The 22,623-nt window shown below is 44.0% G+C and overlaps 1 protein-coding gene across 5 annotated transcripts in view; it reads left to right on the forward strand.

Annotated features, from left to right (window-relative positions):
* Positions 1-22,623, forward strand: part of EEFSEC (eukaryotic elongation factor, selenocysteine-tRNA specific) — a 348,015-nt gene that overhangs the window by 247,257 nt on the left and 78,135 nt on the right. For all 5 annotated transcript variants that reach the window (XM_077116355.1, XM_077116352.1, XM_077116354.1 and 2 more), the window contains exon 5: positions 11,568-12,236. In XM_077116355.1, coding sequence (XP_076972470.1) covers positions 11,568-12,236 — 669 coding nt within the window. The remainder of the gene's footprint in view (positions 1-11,567; positions 12,237-22,623) is intronic.

A 22,623-nucleotide genomic window follows, 5' to 3' on the forward strand; every position in this document is an offset into this window, starting at 1 on the left:
GGAGAAGGCCACTGAGACTTCCTCAACCTCCTCAATTCCAGGGTGGCACCTTCCTTCCTCCACTGCTGTGCAATCATCCCTTCTCTGAAGAGCTGTTTGGGACCCAGGGGCATGTAGAAGCAGCCAACTCAGCACTTGGGACTGGCAGTGTGTGGTCAAAGAGTTAACCACTTCATCTCATCCAGGATGTGGGGTGGGGTCGACTTGAAGCAGCAGAGACTTCGGAGAAGCTGGAAGAGACCCACAAAGCTCTTCACATACCCCTTCCAGGAGGCACCCATCCTTAGTAATGGGGGAGCATGCTAATGTGTGCACATTAGCACATCCCAGGGCAGCCATGGAGTGCCACTCCTTGTCTGTTGGTCAGCACGGATGAAAATGCTTGTGGCACCAAATGACGAGGGTGTGAACAAGAGGCCTCCTTCTGTGCCACTGGTGTATCTCTTCAGAGAGCAATCGGAAAGCCTTCCTACAACTGAAAATATGTCTCGTATTGCCATGGTCTCCCACTCAGGAAGCAAAGCTAGAAGACCTCCATGCATTTGTACATATTAATGTGTGCATAATCATGGATAGCAACAAAAAAATAGCAGTCCGTGTGCCACAGGGAAAAATAAACTGTAGAGTTCTCCCGTAAATAAATACTACCCGGCAGTTTCCAAGAATGACCTAGATCTTGCTGTATCCCAATGTGAATAGATGCCAAAAGTTTGATATGCGAGGAAGGGAGCAAGGAGTAGACTTAAACACGAAAATGGTACCATTTATATAAATTAGCAAATAGATATATGACTCACAGAGGCATAAATGTATAAAACAGAAGGCCAATAAAAGATTCAGGAAGGTAATTGCACAGGGCAGTAGAAGGAAGGGGACAAGTCTTGAAACATCTTAATGGTCAGTCCCAGGTGGGGGGATCCGAGATATTCATTTATCATTTAATTCTCTACACCTTTAAGAATGGCTATACTTTAAAAATGAGTGGGTGGGAATTGAGTCCCAAGGTGGGCCTAGAATTCTTCTCTGGGCAAGTCCAGAGGCAGTGCCTGCCAAGCAGTTTCCAAATCTGCTCAGAGGTGCTGGCTACCAGGGAGTCCACACTGCCCTCTCCTCGTGCAGAGTCCTGAGTTTGGTTCTGTGTATGTGAAATGTGATTAATACACTTGGCAGGGAAAAAAAAATGTCTTATCTGTACACAGCCATGCTGGAAGAAGAGGGAGAAATAAGAGCAGCCAAACTGAAAGCTTATTAAACAAAATTGGTTAGGTCTGATGGAGCCAAACCTAGGCCGATCTTTAAAAGCTTATTTCATCTTTCCCCCTCCGGTCTGAACGTCTTTGAATTGAAGTAACTGATCCTGCTGTAAGCTTATTAGTGTCAAACCTTGTGTGTTTCTTTTCCTCTCCAGTTTACATTTTATTAAGTAATGATGAAGTTGCAGGGCCCCGACCCTAGCCTTTGGCACAGCCAGGAGCTTCCAGGCTCATTAATGGAACGAAAATGAATAATAAAGGTCCAATCTTATTACAGCCAGTACCATTATTACAAAAATCTCTACACATCAGAAAGACTGCTGAGCACAAGTCTAGTACTATTACCTACTTCTTCCAAGCATCTGTTGATTCTCTAGAATGCCAGAAGGGCCCCAGAAAACACCATTCTTTTGGTATAGTTTGTTGTGGCAGTCTTGGGCCTGTCTAGTTCTGGCCCTACAGTAGGAAAGCTGTTAAATAACTGGCTATTAAGTGGAACTCGCTATCCAGTATTGAATCATATTTTGTTTTGGACTTCTATTGGGGACTAGGTGTGTTTTGTGGCATGATATAGTGAAAGAACATGGGCTTTAATGACAGACGGATCTGGATGCTTTGGGATGTGTCATGACCTCTGGGGGCTTCAGGATGTTTGTCTGTAAAATGAGGTTATCATCAGCCATCTGAAAGGTCGTTATGAACATTAAATGGAACTAGGTCTGTAAAGCTTCCTCATATGGTAGGTGTCCAACAGATTGGGGGGCGGGGCTCTTTTCTTAACCACCTGTATGGGTCCCCTGGCAAACTAATGGAGGTTTATTTCAGTATTAATTAGGTGCTTACTATTCTAAGCAAGGTGCTGTGGGGAGCAGAGGTGAAAAAATTATGATTGGCACCTTTAGATCACTTATATCGGAGGTTTTCCAACAGCCTCAGAAAGCACATCCTAAAGAGAAGCCAGACCTCTGGGCACAATAGTGTGCCAAATCCTCAGATGCTAGAAAACTAAATTGCAGATCCTCAGAAAACCAGACGGAGTATTTGCCCATGTCAGTCTTAGAGCAGACAGAGGGAGTGTTTGTTTTCTCATCTGTTCAATCAGCAAACATTTACTGAGTGTCTGTCCTGTACTGGGAACACCATGCTGTCCCAAAACAGAAAACAAAGGTGGCTGGGAGAGAGCAAGGCAGCTAAGAAGTCTAGTCTGCAAACTGCTCACCAGGCTTGGCAGTTGGGAGGTTGTCACTAAGCTTAGCCAGAGCAGCTGCAGTGGCATAGAGCTGGAGGATGGATAGCATGCATGGGCTTGGGAGTGAAGCATACCTGGGTCCAACCCTACCTCTGCCATACCTGATTTTCAAGTCCCAGCTTTCCTGGACTTTGTCTCCATGCCTCATGGGCCTTGCCTCTTGGTGTTGATGTGAGAGATCAGTCCTGTCATAGAGGGTGGAGGCCCCCTAACCAACGGCTGGGGTGGAGTTCCCTCTTTGGAACCTTCCCTCTCTACTTCTTCCCCTGAAGCCGTCTTTTCGGGGTGGGCATCCACATTGTCAATCATCCAAAATCCACTTTTAGGCCAGTCCCCTAAACATCTGGCCCCAAAGAGCTTGGAGCACATGGCTGTCTCTGCCCCACAGCTCCAGCTGGCCCAGTGGATGTTTCCAGTTCAGTTGGTCCGCAGACAAGACTGTGAAATGTCAGGCCTGCTTTATAGTCCCAGCACTCATCTTATTGTCCCAAGTCTCAGCCTTATTTGCTTTGTGACCTTGGAGACATCAAAAACCTCTGTTTCTTCATCCATAAAATTGAATGTAAAAATATTGACCTGCATCATAGAGTTTTTATGAAGAATAACTGACCCAGATGATGGTAAAGCTTCTTTGTTAATCAAAAAGGACCAAACTGCTTACCAAGCATGAATTTTGGGTTTGCTAGTGCAAACAATTTTTCCTTCCTCCCTCCCTGCCTCTGTCCATTCCTTCCTTCCCTCAAAATGCTTGGGGGGCTAGAGAGATGGGAAAGACAGGGGAAAGGGATTTTATACACAGCCATCACCTTTTGGAAACTGAGCTCAAGTAATGGACCCAAGGAGCCTCCATGAATGTCCCAAGCGAAGGGCTTTCTCTATCCCACTCAAATGCTATGCAACAGCAGCACCTTCCCCTCTCTGCCCACCCAGCCTTCTCTGCTGTCATTCTCCCTGCTCATGCCAGGGAGTGCTTCTTCCTGCTCTCAAGGCTCCTTCCCCTTGGGTTGCTAAGCCAGCCATGGGGGCCAGTTGTCATAGTTCCACGACTTGTGTATTTTTCTTTCAGGCCTTGGTGGATATGTGTATTCTAGATCCAAAATGGAGCTCATTGAGAGCTGAGACAGTGTTGCTTCCAGCTGTGGCTCCATTCATTTATTCTACAGATATGTGTGAGGTCTGCTGTATGAAAGGCACTGGAGAGAGAAATGTGAGGAAAAAAAACAAGAACCTTGTCCTCATGGAGGTTATGTTACAGTACATGCAAGTCAGTAAACAAACAAATATGTAATAGATCAGGTGGTGATAAGTGCTGTGCCAGTTTGAAAATATTATGACCCTAGAAAAGCCATGTTTTAATTCTAATCCAATCTTGTGGGAGCAGTCATTTCTTTAATCCTGATTCAACATTATAGATTAGAAACTTTTGTGTGTGTGTGTGTGTGTGTGATGCAGGGGCTGTGGTCCCTGTGATTTTTTTTCTTGTTTTATTTTCTGTTTTTTAAATACCAAAAGACACCAAACAAATGCAAACATTCCTATTTTGATCATTCCGTTCTGCATATAGAATGAGTACAGACTGGAAACTTTTGATTAGATTATCTCCATGGAGATGTGGCATGGCCTTTTGATTAGATGGAGATATGACTCCGCCCATTCCAGATGGATCTTGATTAGTTTAGTGGAATAGCTTTGAAAGAGGAAACATTTTGGAGAGAATCAGTAATGACAGAAACCTCAGAGCCCTGAGAGAGCAGATGTATATGTTTGGAGAACAGTTGCCTCCGAGAACAGAGACACGGATGTTTGGAGATGCTTGGAGCCCAGCAGACGTCCTCATGAGATGTTAAGCAAGCCGGAATTTGGAGAGAGCCAAGGGAAGACAAGAGAGGAAAGATAACCCTGGAAAATTAAAGTGAGGAACCCCCATAGGAACAGAGTCTAAAGGCATTGGAGCCCAAGAGTAAGGTACGAGCAGATGCCAGTCATGTGATTACCCAGCTGACAGAGGTATTCCTGACCCATCAGCCTTTTTTTGAGTGAAGGTAACCTTGTTGGTGCCTTAGTTTGGACAATTTTGGGGGCTTAGAACTGTAAATTTGTAACTTATTCCCTTTTATAAAAGCCATTCCATTTCTGGTATATTGTATTCTGTCAGCTTGCATACTAGAACAAGTTCTATGAAGAAAAATTAAACAAGGACTGTTTATTGTGTGGTCAAGGATGGACTCTCTAGTAAAGTGAAATTTGAGCAGAAACATGGACATATGGATATAAGAAGTCAGAGTCAGCAGAGAGCTGGATCATAGATAGGCCTTGTGAGTGACAGTAAGAACTTTAGCTTTTACACAGTGAGATGAGAAGCCACTGGAGCTATTGGGGATAAAACTCCAATGTCATATCAGCTTATGGTTTAACAGAATTGCTCTAGCTGCTCTATGGAGAACTGGTTACAGAGGGAGAGGGGCAATAACCAAAGCAAGGTGGTGACTTGGGAGCAGGGTGGTAGTAGTAGAGGAGGTAAGGCAGGGTCAGACTCAGGATCTATTTTGACAGAGATGGCCACTGGTGCCACTGTTATTCAACACTGTACAGGAAGTTCTTGTCAGGCCATTAGGCAAGAAAAAGAAATAGAAGACATCCAAACTAGAAAGGAAGAAGTAAAACTTTATTTATAGATGACATGATCCCATATAGAGAAAGTAATGAAAAATCCACAACAAAGCTGCTAGTGCTAAAACTAATTCAGCAAAGTGTCAGGGTACAAGATCAATATGCAAAAATTAGTAATGTTTCTATACAATAGTAAAGAACAACCTGAAGAGAAAGATCAAGAAAAAAATTCCTTTTATGATAGTAACTAAAGAAAATCAAATATCTGGGAATAAATTTAACCAAGGATATGAAGGAGTTGTACATTAAAAAACTATAAAGCATTGCCAAAAGAAATCAAAGAAGACCTAAATAAGTGGAAGGATATTCTGTGTATATGAATTAGAAGACTAAATATCGTTAAGATATCAATTTTACCTAAAGCAATTTACAGATTCAGTGCATTCCCTTCTTTTCCGAATTGGAAAGGCCAATCATCAAATTTATACAGAAGGGTCATGGGCCCCAAATCATCAAAAATATCTCAAAAAAGAAGAACAAAGTTGGAAGACTCGCTTTCCCAATTTTAAAACATTACGAATCTACCATAATCAAAGCATGTGATACTGGTGCAAGGATAGACATACAGACCAATGGATTAGAATTAAGAGTGCAAAAATAATGCCCTCACATCTATGGCCAACTAATTTTTGACAGGGCTGCCAAGTCCACTCAATTGGGAAAGAATAGTCTCTTTAACAAGTGGTGCTGAGAGAAAGGTATGTCTGTATGCAAAAGAAAGAAGGAGACATTTGAAATGTCTCACACCATATATAAAAATTAACACAAAACGGATCGAAGACCTAAATAAAAGAATTAGGACTATAAAACTCCTAGAAAAAAAAGTAAGAAACTATTTTCAGAACCTTGTGTTAGGTAACAATTTCTTAAATTTTATACAAAAGCATGAGCAACAAAAGAAAAAAATAGATAAATGACTTCATCAAAATTAAAAACTTGAGCATTAGAGGACTTCATCATGAGAGTAAAAGGATAACCTACAGAAGGGGAGAAAATATTTGGAAACCACATATCTGATAAGGGTTTCATATACAGAATATATAGAGAACTCCTGCAACTCACCAACAAAAATACAAGCAACCCAACTAAAAATGGGGAAAAGATGTGAATAGACGTTTCTCCAAAGAAGATGTACAAATAGCTAAAAAACACTTGAAACAATGTTCTACATCATTAGCCATTAGAGAAATACAAATCTAATCCACAATAAGATAATATTTCACACCTACTAGAATGGCTACTATTTAAAAAATAGAAAATAAGATGTGTTGAAGAAATGTGGAGAGATAGGAACACTAATGCATTGCTGGTGGGAATGTAAAATTGTACAACTGCTATGGAAAACAGTTTGATGATTCCTCAGAAAGTTAAATATAGAATTACCATATGACTTGGCAATCCCACTTCTAGGTATGTACCTAAAAGAATTGAAAGCAAGGGACTTGAACAGATATTTGCATACTAATGTTCACAATTGTCAAAAGATGGAAGCAACCCAAATGTCTGTCAACCAATGACTGGATAAACAAAATGTGGTATATACATACAATGGGATATTAATCACCTGCGAAAGGGAATGAAGTTCTGATACATGTGACAACATAGATGAACCAAAGGACAAAGTTTTTATGGTCTCACTGATATGAAATAATTAAAACAAGTAAATTCATTGAGTTAGAACTAGAATACAGGTTACCAGGGTCTGAGAATTAGAATAGGGAACAGCTTAAATTACAGAGTTTCTGTTTGGGGTGATGGAACAGTTTTGGTAATGTGTGGTGGTAATGATGGCACAACATTGTGAACACAGTTAACACACTGAACTATATATTTGAATATAGTTAAAAGGGAAAATTTTATTTTGTATACATATATATAACTAGAATAAAAATCTAAAAAGAAAACATAGGGCTGTATAACACAGTGAATCCTAATGTAAACCATAGTTAATGCAATTATAATAATTTGGTTTCATCACCTGTAACAGATATCATATTAATGCAAATTGTTAAAATAGGGAAAACTGCTTGTGTGAGGTAGGTTAGATGGGATTGCAGTGTGTTCTGCATGCATTTTTCTAAACCGACAACTTCCCTAGTAAAAGCAAATTAAAAAAAAATGCAGATAAGAAGGTATCATTTTCCTGCTCGACCCCAGCCCACCATTACAACCAGTAGCTTTCTGTTGCTGGACATGGTCAGCCCATGTCTATGACTTCACAGGCGTTGTCACCCCTTGCCCCCTCCATCCCAGCTAGCCCTGCCATCTTAAAGTCCTTCCAGTGGGCCTCGCTTTCTCCCACCTCAGGGCTGTAGTCACACTGGGATGTCTCCTCTGCCTGGAACCCCTAAAGGTCAATCCTCAACCATCTGCCCTTGCTTAAATGCCCCCTTCTCAGAGAAGTGCTCCCTGACCACCCAGAAAGAATCCCTCTCCCCCAGTCATTCTCTCTCTCAAGACCCTATTCTTTTTTTTCTCCTAGACCTCCCCACAGTTTTGTAATTCTCCATTTATTAGTTGATGATTTAATTAGTGCTGTCTCCCCCACTAGGCAGTTAACTCCATTGGACCCAATGCGTGTTTTCCTTGTTCCTGTGTCAGCCTAGGACCAGAGCCTGGTCATGGGAGAAACTTAATTAATACGTGTTGAGTGAATGCATATGTGTGTGTCTCAGCCACTCAGCACAGATATTAGTGAATGCTTGGTGAGTGAGTTGTACATGGATAGAGTCCCACAAAGTTGGCTGGAAATTAAACGACTGTAAAGGAAAGCCTGTTCTTCCCATTCTTGAGTTGGTGAAATCATTCCCTTTCCTCTTTCTGTGGTGTCCTCAATGGGATCTCCCATGCGTGCCATATAGTTTGTTACTATGCGGGCTTGTTCAAGGCACTCGTCAACAATGCTGTCTGCGTTCACCCGGGTGAGAGGCCCAGGAGGGTCCAGTCACTCTCTCTCTGCCTCTTTATCTGTTTCACAATTTCCTGTCTCAGCCCTTAAAATCTTGATTTGCACAGTTATTTGTCTTTCTGTTCTTCACAGTGCCCTCGTAAGGCATTCTTTATTATTTTAGTCCTAAGAACATGAATCCTGCTGAAAGGAGAACACACTGAATAAAGCCTGCTTGGAGCTGGGCTTGACAGGTGGGGGCGGGGGTGCTGGGGCCGACAGGGTGGCTAGCAGCTCTCTCTCTCATAGGAAGGCTCAGAAACACAAGGATCTTTTTCAAGCCCTGGCAGGTCTAGAATCTCAGCCTGGTGCTTTGCCAGGTGTCGTTGCCATGAGGGGCATTTCTGTCCCAGAATAAGCTCTTCAGGTGGGGCAGATACTTAACAGGGTTCTGTCATGAGCAGCCCCTGTGCCAGGCAAGATCTAGAAGAGGAGAGAGTCAGATGTGGTAGGCCGAAATGAAGCCATCTGATGATGCCAAGCGTTAGCAAGGATGCAAAGCCTGGGATCTCCGGCCTCCTGGAAGTCAAACATTTATAGGCCCAACGGCCCAGCAGTCCTCTTACAGGGCAGATGTCCTTGAGGACTCCAGGCATGTGTGCACCAGACAGGCTTCTCATACAAGAAGGAATTCATCACAGTATTTTCCAGCAAAATGCACATTATTAGGAGACTAGATTGTGGTGTTTTCACAGAGGGTGATACCCAGCATCATCAGCAAGTAGACCAAAGGCACATTTACCAACATGGAGGAATTTTCCAGATTGGAATCAGTTTGATGCTCCTTTCAAAAGCTCATGAAGTTCAAAGTTCAAAAACTCATAAAACAAGCAAATTATTGATTAGGAATGTGTACTATGTATGTAGTAAATCCTTAATGCATAAATACCCATGTGTAAAAAGGGAAGGGAAAGTTACATGCCAAGGTCAGGATAGTGGTCCTTCCAGCCCAGGACAGGAGAACCAAACCAGGAGGAGCCACCAAGGTGTATTCTGGGTGTTGGGAATGCATTAGTTCTTGGGGTAGATGAGGGGTTGTGGGCATTCATTACATTGCTGTTTAAATAAGCAATTAAAACAGAGGCAGGGGCTGGCATGTAAGCCAGCAGTTAGGATGCAATATGACAAATAATGTTGAGGGCCTTCAGGAGAGAGGAACCAGCTCTGAAGTGGTTGGGCAAGCCCTTGCAAGAGGTGGTATGAATGTGGGGACTCTCAGGATCAGGGGTTGATTGCCAGGGGTAAGGAATTCCAGGGAGGGAGAGCCCACTGGGCAAGGCACAGAGACGCAGGACCACAGTGTGCTCCAGGGATTGTTCTGCTTCCCTTCAGCCAGGGCTTAAAGGGTTGATGACCATGTGGGACAGAAAATACTGTGGAGCTGGGCTGGATGGTGATAACTCTGATAGGAAAGCACATTCAGGAGTGGGACTCTGAGAACCAGGGCTTCTGAAGGTGCCACTGGGCAAACAGAAGTACCTTGCCACCCCACACTGAGCCACTTGGTACCCATCTATGGGCATTGCCCCTGAAATTTCAACTGACAGAACATCTTCTAACAGTTTGAACCTCGCAATTTAGGAGGTGGGCACCCATATAGCATTCGATGCAGGAGAATTACATCATCAGCTAATGTTTGGAAGCTGCACCAGAGGAGAGAGACAGGGTGGGAGTGGGGGCCTGAAGACTGCTAACAAGCCTGTTGTGGGCCTCTGGGAGGAGAGGGTTCTGGTCCAGGCCCTCCCTCACTGGACGACGGTCAGCGTAAGATAATATCCTTCAGTCACTCTAAGGTGCATTCCTGAAAATCTTACTTTCCCCTTGCCTCTGCAGACCATTTCAGAGATGTTTTATCTTTCTTTTTGATTGATCTGAGATGTGGCTTTTGACACTGTGCTTCTCACTTTCTCTGCCCCCTGACCTCTTGGTTAGGTAGTTAATGATCTTTAAACAAACACTTGAATATTATGGCTCCCCAGGAAAGGCCTTGGTCTCTGGTGCCGTTAACACAGCACTTCCCCCTCGATCCAGGGAGAAAATAAGCATTCCACAAGCCCAGACTTTATAGACAAATTATTCTGGCAACCTAAACGTCAGAACTAATTTTAGTTTAATAATTTTGGATGGCACTTTTTCTGAAAGGTGTTATACATTTCTCTGCTTTGTTAGACAGAAATCTGTGAACACAATTCCATCTCGTCTCTGAGATGGTGACTTGTGATTATGGACATTGGTTCATTTTTTGAACATTTATTAGAGTCTTTTCTGTGTCTGTTCCTAATTTACAAACTGTGGGTGCAGAAAAGTGCTCCCTTATAGGAGTCATTGTGATCTTTTAAAAACAGAAATAAGATCAGGTTTCTCCTTTGCCTAAAATCCTCCAGTGGGTTCCCTTTGTACTCAGACTAAAGCCAAAGCTCCTAGCTATGGCTTTCTTGGCCCAAGCTTCTGGCCTCCCTCCTCCCACTCTCTCCTTTGCCCACCCTTCTGCAGCTCCTCCAGCCCCCTTTTTTAGTTCTCAAACTGAAGGGCCTTAACATGTGAAACCAATAGTGGAACAAATAGTTCCGAGATTTGGAACTACCTCTCTCTGAATATTCACACCACTGATGGCTTCTTTTTGTTATCAGGTCTCGGCCCAGGCTTTGCTTGTACAGGGTGGCCTTCCCTGACAACTCTCACCCACCCCAGGCCTTCTGAATCAAGTTGTTTCTATACATTAAGCTCTTTGAAAATAGGGCTTTCTACATTCCTACCCCTAGAACAGTGGCCTGGCATGGAATAGGTTCTTGGTGGGTGGGTGTTGAGTGAATAGAAGTGGACCATGCTCTTGAGAAGCTCACAAGCTAGTAGACTGGCACAAGCAGAGCAGACTGTGACAGTACAGCAGGCTGAGTGGGACTGAGAGGGGCCAAGGGACCACCAAGACCAGAGGGATAAATCCTGCCTGTTGGGGGTCTGGTCATACTTGCAAAACAATAATGTGTGGCCTGGATTTTAAAGGACAGATAAGCACAACTTGGCAGGCTGAGGGACTGGGCTTGCCATTTCATGAGGGAAGGGAGCATATACAGAGGACTACAGGAGCGAGAGTGCCGAATTGTCAATGAGATGGAGAAGTCTGCTGGAACTGGGGCCTGGGGTAGGGCGGGGCAGGCTGAGGCTAAAAGTACGGAGGGGAACTTAGGTAAGCCAGGATTTGCCACCACAGCCCTCTTCCTGGAATGGAGATAAGACATGGAGAATGAGGTGCACCTGAGCCTTAAACATGGCCTCTCCCTTGTTTTTTTCAGGGTGGTGCTTGCTCTGCAAAGGAGTCTGATAGGGTGGGGCCCAGACTCCCCTGTGGCTGGTGTATCCTGCCCATCGGTACCTGGATCAGGTACCAGGTTGGCATTGGTGAGCACAGGGATGGAGTGTATCTGATTCCTGTGTCTTTTCCCATCAGGTGGTGAAGAAGGTGAAGTCTATGCAGATGTTCCACATGACTGTCACATCAGCCATGCAAGGGGACCGGCTTGGCGTCTGTGTAACGCAGTTTGATCCCAGACTGCTAGAGCGCGGGCTGGTATGCACTCCTGAGTCCCTGCACACCATCCATGCTGCCCTCATCTCCCTGGAAAAGATCCCATACTTCCGGGGGCCCCTGCAGACCAAGGCCAAGTTCCACATCACAGTGGGCCATGAGACCGTCATGGGCCGGCTGATGTTCTTTAGCCTGGCACCTGAGAGCTTTGACCACGAGCCTGTGCTGGACACCTTCGACTTCTCTTGTGAATACCTCTTCCAGGAGCAGTACCTATGCAAGGACTCAGCGCCACTGGCTGGCAACGGGGCCAGTGATAGGGCCAAGGCTGACCCAAAGATGAGCCAGGTCCCGGAGGGCCACTACCCCCGGCAGCAGTGGGCCCTCGTGGAGTTTGAGAAGCCTGTCACCTGCCCCCACCTGTGCCTGGTAATTGGCTCTAGGCTTGACACAGACATTCACACCAACAACTGCCGGCTAGCCTTTCATGGCACCCTGCTGCATGGGCTGGAGGACAAGAACTACACTGAGAGCTTCTTGCCCAGGCTGAAGGTCTACAAGCTGAAGCACAAGCATGGCCTTGTGGAACGGGTAAGCGGCACCCTCCTTTCCCTTCCTGTCTACCCCATTTTGTATGCAGCTCTGGACCTGTAAGCCACCCAGTCCGGTGTTTATTATGAGAACCAGAAAGGCCCTTATAGACCTTCTGGCCAAACCTCTCTATCCTGGAGACAAGACTGGGGCCTGTTGCAGCCAAGTAGTCTATGAGCTCTTAGCCTGTCATTCACAGAGCTGGAGTCTAAATCCAGATTGGAGGTAGGGGGATATCCCACTGCATGTGCTCCCCACACAAGCTGTCCCTGCAGAACTGCTTGTAGGGTGGAGGCAGCCACTGGGCAGCAAAGCAGGCCTGACCTTTCACATAAGCCAATTTCTAATGGCAGGGGGTAGCCCCTGGGCTGTAAGCCTCTCCTCTTCAAATAAATAATTATGCCCTACCCTAGCACCCTGAGGGCCATGCCCAAGCTCTCATGCTCTCATGAGGGCTAGGACCTCTATCACACTGGGTAGCCACCCATGGGTAACCTATGTCTGCCCCCAAGCCCATCAACATCAGCACGAGTGAACTCCACCGGGCAGTGTAGGCCAAGCCAGGCTGGACCAAGTCTGTTCTTGGCCCAAGGGTTAGGGGACACAGGAGAAGGTATAGAATGAGGACAGAGTGGGAGTGTCCAGGCCATGAGGTACAGGCCTTAGGGGAAGGGGTGAACCAGTCAAAATTATGGGTCTGGTTTTGGGGCAAGTAGAATGGGGTAGCCTGTGCACCTTGACTCACATTCTTCCCTTGGGCACGCCCCACCCCACCCCAACCTCTGTCCGTGCAGCTCTGAATGGACACCATGGCTGCTGGGTCTTGGCTGAATGATCATCCCCTGTGGCTGGCTTCTAGGGTGCAGTCTAGGGGACCAGTGATAGCTGTGGTACTCCTGGGGCTTGGCTTCAGCTGTCTCAGAGCCCAGCAGTTTCGGTCACCCCAGTGGGAGCCGTAAGTGCCAAGGACCAGGGGCTTGCAGTCTTAAAACCGACAGCCCAGCTCCTGGCATGTGAAGGAAGCCAGCCCCCCTTCCTAGTCTCACCCTTTGTGCACATCTTGTTCAGAGTTTGGCAGTATTGGATGCAGCGTAGCTCAGGGGAGGCATTCATGGCATTGGTCCCCCTTGTGAATATGTCTTCCACTCTCACTGTTCATTCTCCCTCCCTCTCTCAAGAGCCAGAGGTTTTCTCCTCTGGAATTGTACGTCATTAACGTTTCCACCCAGACTCTCTTTTCCCCCATACCCTCCTTGCCTCGGGGATTCTTCTTTTAGTGCTTAGGTCTGGAGATCCTTTTCTTTCTGGGCGCTCAGGCCCTGACCCCTTTCCTCTTCTACCCTTATGCCAAGACCAGCCTTTAGGCAGGGAGATGAGAAATGAGCTGCTTCTTGCCATCTGCCCAGATCTGGAATTTAGAATCAGCTTCCCCACCCAACCCAGTCCTGACAAGCATACAGCCACCTGCTTGGTGAAGTGCAGCCTGGCCCAGGGCCTCTGGGGCTAACCTCAGTCACCCCACAAGGCTCAGAGCTTGGACCCTGATGGTGAGTTATTGTTCCCTCTCTGCTGCTAACTGTGCAAGTGGCTGTCGCTCCGTGAACCTCGGTTTCCTCATCTGCAGAATGGTGTGCTTGCTTCAGCTCTCAGAGCTGCTGTGAAGCTCCTGGGGCAGAACTTGAAGGGCCTGGCTCAGGAGCCTTGGGCATATTAGTCCAGTCCCCTGAGATATTTATTGAAGGTGAAGTTGATGAAGTGTGTGCCTCGAGTTTGTCCAATGTGATTTATTAGTAGTATTATAGAGTATAATTACTCTGTAATAAAATATATATCATGTAGCGATGTAGCACTTGGTACAGTTTATGGATCTAATTGCTCCCACTCAGACCCGTCGGTGGTAGGGGCCGCAGTCACTTCCTTTAGAAGCTGGGATGGATTGTTTGAAAGGAGCAAATAAACACACTGCCTGAGAGACTTGGGGTGGGTAAGGTCCAGGCCACAGAGGGCTTGGGGTCTAATCAGAGGCCCAAGGAGACATGCCAATCCAGGTCCACCACTGTTTGGGCTTGGTCACCAGCCTTTTCCTGCTCAGTCCAGGAAAGCAGGAGGTGGAAGCAGGAAAATCCCAGACCCGCAGTCCAGAAAGTCTGACTCCAAATCCCATGTAGACAACCCTGAGCAAATCCAGCCTCCCTTGACCTGGAGATGGCTTCCTGGAGGAGATGGTGGAGAGGGGATCCTGGGGGATGAGGCTTTGGTGGAGAAAGAGGAGCATCTCAGATCTCCTGTAAGGAAGGAAAGGACAGGTAGTTGGGGGGGCGGGCTGCTTCTGCCACTTTAGCACCCCAAGTTTCTAGGTATATTGACACTTGCCAGGACAGCAAAGTGGAACGGTAGGTGAGGGGCCTTATTGCCTGCAGACCCCTTTCTGGGACCAAGAACAGGAATGCACCTGTCTCCTGTCTCCTTCCATCCCTCTCCCTTTCCTCACTCTATTTAGTAAGCACCAACTATGTGCCAGGCATCGTGCCAGGTGCTTTATCTTTTTTAGCTACGTATATCATTTTGAATCTTTATAACAACCTGGAAGAGTGGGTGATGGTTTTTCTCCATGCATTTTTTCTCAATTAAGTACACCACCTACTTCTTCTTAAAATTAGGTTAAAATATTTGAGAAAAATTATGATATACACATGATAAGAAGTAATTCAGATGAGACAAAACGTTTACTATGCAAAAACCAATTTCCTCCTCCTCTGAACCCAGGCTGCTGGGCCCCTTCCCCAAAGACACCCAGACTGGAAATCAGCTCAGAGATGTGATGTGAGGATGTCAGAATTTGAACCCCAAATTGACTGGGCTTTGAGCCCTTACTCTTTCCCCCATGGCAGCTGACTCTTGCCCTGTATGTAGAGGGACTTTCTGTGCTCTTATAAAGCTGGAATCTTGGGGGCAGGCAGAAGCAAGGGCCTTCCTTCTGCTATCTTTCCAGGTTGGTAAGGTGTTAGGATCACATGGGTGGGTCTCAGGCCTTGGCTGTGTCCTGTGGTAGCTGTGTGCCTTGGGCAACCATTTTGTCTCAGTTTCCTCATTCATTTGTGGGGCAGAGTCTTAAGCACACAGGGATTGTTTTGAAAGAGCCACCACAGGCTCAATATTAAATGAGTAACTGGGGCTCAGAGGAAGCAAGGAAGGGCTTCTCCCAACCCCAGGCTGATTTCCTAGGAGCAGCTCATCTAGAAGTGGGTAGGTTAGGCTTAGGCAAAGGCATACCCAGCTTGCTTTGAGTGGGGCCTAAGTAGTCCAGTGGTTTTTAGGTCTGCTTGGCTGGCCAAATGGGCAGGCTTGGATCTCCTAGAATGAAACTTGAGCTTTCCTGTTCCTTTTTGGTTCCTTAGCTGTAAAGTGGGGACGATGACAGTGCCTGCTCTGTGCGCTTGAGCCAAAGGTCCTGAGAGCTGTGCTGGGCTCCTGCTTTGTGCTCAGTGCTTTTGTTATTGATGTTCAAACTCCAGTTGAGCGCCTCTCTTTTCCCTTGGGCTCCTCTCTGCTCCTCCAGTAACCCTCCTTCCTAACTGAATCCCCCAGGGCTTGGGAGCAGGTGCTGGGGAGGACTAAAAGCAGACTGGCCCCTGGCAAGGTTGTCCAAGGCAGGCCCTGCACCAGTGCCCTCAACTTCCCCCACTGTACTTGGCTGTCCCAGAAGTTCTTGTACATCACAGCCACTACCCAGCATGCCCAGGCATACTCCATCCAAAGAAGCTTCTAGGAGGCCCAGTGCTTCTGGGGAAGGTTAAATGAGATGTCCTGGGCAGAAGTCCTGGTGCAGCACTTGGTCTGGAGAGCTTAACTCTGGCCTCAGCCATGTTGCCCCCTCACTGTGTGATGCTGACCTATCCTAGAAGAAGGGGGGTAGACTCAGTGGCCTGAGATCCTTTCTAGCTATCTTGCAACCAGAGTGATCTGCCTCATTCTACTCGGATGGCACTACTTCCCTACCAAGAAATACTGTCTGGCTTTCCAAGATAAAGTGCCCGTATGACCCTCTGGTGTGCACTGCCCACCCCCTATCCCTACTGCCCACACTCTAGCTGCTCTCACAACCCTTGGGGTTGTTTCAGGCACAAATCACACCCCCTTCTAGCCTCTCTCTTCCATCCCAGCTCACAAACCCCCTTGCAAAACCTCCCTAGCTTGTAGAGCCCCTGCTTCTCATCCACACCCTTTGGGGGGCATCTGACATGGCTTGACTCTTGGTTCCATGCCTTCCTGCCCCTTGGCCTGAAAGGCTGGGAAGGGAAGGGAATGTGTTCTTTCTAGGCAGGATGGTGGAATGGGGGATCCAAACTCTTCCCTCCCCACCCCAGAAAATCCTCTCCCTAACCAGATGCAAGGACAAGATCACACTAATGATAGAGCAGAAGGCACTACCAGCCAACTGCAGACGAGAGTCCTGCATGTCAAGGGGCTGGGCAGCGCTTTGGCTTTAAATACCAGCTTGGCCCAGGCCTACCATGTAACCTTCGTTAAGTGATCCCACCTTTCTGACCTTATGGAAAGGTAGTCTGAGGATTCCATGAGCATGTTGTATCTGCTCTGCCATCACAGTCAGCTTTCTCGGAACCTCAGCTGGGACCTCCAAGATGGTCCTCAGCAGGCCCAACCCTCTTTCGATATTTATTAAATGGGCGTTTTCCAGCCATGGGACCAGGAACATATAGGTTTTCTGAGACTGTTTCATATAAAAGATGTTATTCACTGGTGTCAGGCACTGTTCTAGGCTTTTGGATTCCATGAAGTAGACAAAGTTCTTGTCTTTTTGTGGGAGACAGTGAACAGTGAATTAGACAGTTTGGGTAGTGGTAAGTTCTGGAAAGAAATAAGAGTGAGGTGAATATAAGTGCTAAGGACAGAGCTGGGCTCCTGGAAGATACTGGCATTTAGCCCTCTTCTGCCTTTCCATTTGTTTCCCTAACTCCACTGTACCTCCTTGCATGGTGAGGTGGCCAGATACCCTAGCAGCTGTAGCTCAGCTCATCAGGACTTCCTGAAGTGAACTGCAACCCACTGGCCAGATCCCAGCAGTTACTCTTGTCAAAAAGCTAATAAACTTAAATGGGTTTTTCCCTGGATACTCTTTTTTAGCTGCTGGGAGCCAAAGCAATTTAATTGACCCACCATCAGTAAATGACTTTTCTTATTTCACTAACAAATGAGCCACTCAGAACCTTACTTTGGTGGCAACCTAGTTCTCATTTATTCCTTATTTTTGTGAAGAAACCCTACTGTGATGAGATGCCATTTTGAATTTTCAGATTTTTCTGATCATTGTTTTTCCATGAGTTGGGAATATTGCTATGGCAGTGGATCCTGTGTTCTCTTAGCACAGCCAATATTAAATATGATGCTTTACCATCTAATTAAAAAAAATAATCCGCAGCCCATTGATCCTTAGAAGGGCAACATTCAAACTCTACTCTTCTTGTTTGGACAACATGAGTAAGCATTGAAAATAAAAATAAATAAAACTTTGGGGTTTGGCAAGATGGTGCAGGGTTATAACTGTATTACTACGATTTGTAGTGTGCTAGGTGGGCTTCAGTGCAAAGTGATGAAAGCACCACAGAAGACTCTTGTTGCAACTACTTTGCTTTTCCATTGTATCACAAAAGCAGCCAGAGATGTTAGGTAAGCAAACGGGCATGGCTGTGTTCCAGTAAAACTTCATGCATGGAAACTGAAATTTGAATGTCATAGAATTGCCACAAACAATGAACTGTTAGTCTTTTTTTAAACAATTTTTATTATGAAACATAACATATATACAAAAAAGCATTAAATTTCAAAATGCATTTTAAGAAGTACTTATAGAACAGATTTAAAAGTTAGATATGGGTTACAGTTCCACAATTTCAGGTTTTTCCTTCTAGTTACACCAAGACACTAGCAACTAAAAAGAAATATCAATATAATGATTCAGCAATCATACTCAGTTAAATCCTAACTCCCGCTTTTTAGGGATATTTGGGTTATATCCATTCTAACTTTTTTCATGTTGAATAGCTGTTTTGACAGCATGGGATGGGGGATGGAACTGGTTGATATTCTTGAAGAGACTGACGCCTCTGGATTTCAGAATTTATCTGGCCTAGGAACCATCTGAAGGTTTTAGTTTTTGAAAAGTAAACTCAGTGTGTGCAATTTCTGTAGGATCTCAGATAGAACCTGGCTTTTTTTTAGGGAATGATGTTGATTGAGGTTTGGCAGATTGTGGCAATTTGCAATATCTAGCTGAAGCTTGCATAAGAGTAGCCTCTGGACTCTATTTGAACTCTCTTAGCCACAGATACCTTATTCTGTTACATTTTTACACCCTTTTGATCAGGGAGGCATTGTTGATCCCACGATGTCAGGGCCAGTCTTATCCCTGGGAGTCTTGTTCCATGTTGCCAGGGAGACTTACACCCCTGGATGTCATATCCCATATGGGGGGGAGGGTAATGATTTTACTTACAGAGCTGGACTTAGAAAGCAAGAGGCCACATCTAAGCAACAAAAGAGGTTCTCTGTACATAACTCCTAGGCATAATTATAGGTAGTCTTAGCTTCTCCGCTACAGAAATAATTTTCGTAAGAACAAGATCAAGGGCTTGGCCTAATAACTTGGGAGTCCCTAAGTTTGAGAGAGTATCTAGAGTCTCCCTAGTAGGAAGGTTTAATAGCTCCGTATTTTTTCTTTCATCCCTCAAGGAACTTTGCAAATACTTTTTAGTTATCTGCCCAGCGTACTCTGGCATATATCCAGGTATTATATTAAGCTGTACAAGAGTACAAACCTCTGTTTCCATTCTGGGCTCCATGTGTTTGGGTTGTTTAAATGAATTATCCAGACAGGTTGATTTAGATTGTGTGCTACAGACAATTTAGGTGTGGGACAAAATAAAGTTCTCCTCCTTTGGTCTCATATAGTAGGTGAAGTAGATGTCACCCTTTACCCTGTATTCTGATTTAACAATAGTCCCAACCAGAGTGACTTCATTCTTATCTCTAATTGAAGCTTGATCTCTCTTTCAGTTTCTTTAACAGTTACTGTATATAGCAATGCTGACTTTCAGAGCTGCAGAACTCTACCTCTAAACCTTAGGTGTCACACAGGTACCCAAAGTTCTAGGGAAATACCAGGTTATACATACATACACACCTCAGAATCTAGAAATAAAACTCAGGAATAAATGTGACTGCTATAAAAGCTTACAATCTAGGCCTCAATTTTCTCATAAGTATTTTCTAAAAGCGAACTTACAATATTTGTCCTTTTGTTTCTGGCTTATTTTGCACAGCACAATATCCTCAAGTTTCATTCACCTTGTTACATGCCTCACGATTTTGTTCCTTTCTGTAGCTGCACCTTTTCCGTCATATGTACATACCACAGTTCACCTCTCTGCTTCTCAGTCATTGTACCCTTTGGCCACCTCCATCCATTGGGCTTCATGGATAATGTCCAAAATAAACAACCCATGTCTCACATAATCCTCACTTAGTTGAACAATCATCATCACTCTCAATTTTAGACAATTTTCATTGTTCCAAAGACAAAAATAACAGATAAACACATCCTCACCAAAGAGAAAATCCCATACTCTGCTTAACTCTTGTCCCTTTCCCCCAGTTATTCACCCCTGGTGTTGCTGTGGTACTGGTGATGTCTTCCTGTTAAATATATGCCAAACGTAATAGTAGTTTATCTCCTGTAGCCCTCTATTATTGACTCTTTGTATGAAATTCATATCTTTAAAGTGGTTCATGCAAGAACTTATTTGTATTTGTAGTGTTAGATGGTGAGATGCATGGCTCTATAAAACCCCTTTCAATCATATTCACCTTTAATATGGCAATGTTACTTATAAACCCACTAATGAACTACCATCACTTCTATCTATTCCCATCCATTTAATTCCACCTCATTAGATAACTGTTCTCCTATCTCTAGCTTCTGTGTATCTCTGTGTCCCCAATATTCTACATTATAAGTCTCTGAGTTTACCTTTGCCAGGGTCATATTGGTGAAATCATACAGAATCTATCCTTTAGTATCTGGCTTATTTCACTCAACATTATGTCCTCAAGTTTCATCCATGTTGTCATATGCTTCAGGACCTTATTTTTGTCTTAACTGCTGTATAATATTCCATCATGTGTATGTACCACATTTTGTTTACCCACTCATCTGTTGACAGGTACTTGAATTGTTTCCATCTTTTGGCAATTGTGAATAATGCTGCTATAAACATCGGTGTGCAAATGTCTGTTCATGTCACTGCTTTCAGCTCTTCTGGGTATATAGCGAGTAGTGCCTTCCGTGGTGGCTGAACCATTATACATTCCCACCAGCAGTGGATGAGTATTCCAATTTCTCCACATCCTCTCCAACATTTGTAATTTCCTGTTTGTTTAATGGCAGCCATTCTTATAGGTGTGATATACCTCACTGTAGTTTTGATATGCATTTCCCTTATAGCTAATGAACATAAATATCTCTTCATGTGTTTTTTTGTCATTTATATTTGCTCTTTGGAAAAATATCTATTCATATCTTTTGCTCATTTTATAATTGGGTTGTTTGTTCTTTTGTTGTTGCATTGTATGATTTCTTTATGTATACTGAATATCAAACCCTTATTGTATATGTGGTTTCAAAATATTTTTTCCCATTAAGTTGGCTGCCTCTTTACCTTTTTGACAAAGTTCTCTAAGGCACAGGAACATTTGATTTTGAGTAGTTCCCATTTAACTATATTTTCTTTCGTTGGTTTGCTTTGGGTGTAAAATTTAAGAAACTATCTGCTATTATGGTCTTGAAAATGTTTCCTTATATTTTCTTTTAGGATTTTTATGGTATTATCTCTTGCATTTAGGTCTTTGATCCACTTTGAATTAATTTTGAATAGGGTATAAGGTAGGGGTCCTCTTTCATTCTTCTGACTATTGATGTCCAGTTCTCCCATGCCCATTTATTGAAAAGACTATTCTGGCCCAGTTCAGTGGATTTGGGGGCCTTGTCAAAGATTAATTGACCATAGATTTCATGGTCTGTTTCCACACTCTCAATTTGATTCCATTGCTCAATATGTCTATCTTTGTGCCAGTACCATGCTGTTTATTTTTTCTTCAATGGTTTCTTTGTATAATATAAAATCTTCTGAAGTGTACAATAAGTGGTTCACAGTATCATCATAAGGCTATGCATTCATCATTACAGTAGATTTTTCAACATTTTTATTACTCTAAAAATAAGAATAAAATAAATATAAAAGTAGAAGAGAATACCCAAAACATCCCATAATCCCATACACCCATATTGTTTATTTATTTTCTTTGTCTTTTTTCTTTTTTATTCATCTGCACATACACTGGATAAAGGGTGTGTTAGTCATAAGATTTTCACATTCACACTTTTGAACCTCTCTTATTGCTCAGATATGCCTCTCTCTCTAAGCCAGCTCTGCCAGTGAACTCACTGCCTTTCGCCCTCTGTGGGACATGACTCCCAGGGGTATAAATCTCCTTGGCAATATGGGACTTGACTCCTGGGTATAAGCCGGGCCCTGGCATCATGGGAATGAGAAAGCCTTCTGGACCAAAAAAGGAGAAGGTAAATGAAACAAAAGAAAGTTTTAGTGGCTGAGAGTTTTTCAGATATTGTTGAGAGGTCTTTCTGAAGGTTATTTTTATACAATATGTAGATAACCTTTTTCAGTTTTTGGTGTATTAGAGTAGCTAGAGGGAAATACCTGAAACTGTTGAGCTATTAATACAATAGTGTTGCTTCAAGTGACGTGCTGTTTTGACCACTGTGACTTTATAATAAGCTTTAAAATCAGCAAGTATTAGTCCTCCCACTTCATTCTTTTTTAGAATACTTTTAGCTATTTGAGGTATCTTTCCCTTCCAAATAAACTTGACTGCTAGCTTTTCCAAATCTTCAAAGTAGATTGTTGGAATTTTGATTGGTATTGCGTTGAATCTCTAGATCAAGTGGATAGAATTGACACCTTAATGACATTTAATCTTCCTATCCTTGAGTGCGGAGTGTCTTTCCACCTATTTAGATCTCCTTTGATTTATTTAAGCAATATTTTGTAGTTTTCTGCAAAGGTCCTTTACATCCCTGGTTGTTTATTCCTAAACACTTGATTCTTTTAGTAACTATTTTGAATGGAATTTTTCCTTAACTGTATCCTCAGGTCATTACTTGTGTTTAGAAACATTACTGATTTTTGCACATCAGTCTTATATCCTGCTATTTTACTGAATTTGTTTATTAGCTCAAGTAGCTTTGTTATAGATTTCTCAGGATTTTCCAAGTGTAGGATCATCTCATCTG

The sequence above is a fragment of the Tamandua tetradactyla genome, chromosome 9 (genome assembly GCF_023851605.1).
Source record: "Tamandua tetradactyla isolate mTamTet1 chromosome 9, mTamTet1.pri, whole genome shotgun sequence".
Taxonomy (NCBI): domain Eukaryota; kingdom Metazoa; phylum Chordata; class Mammalia; order Pilosa; family Myrmecophagidae; genus Tamandua; species Tamandua tetradactyla.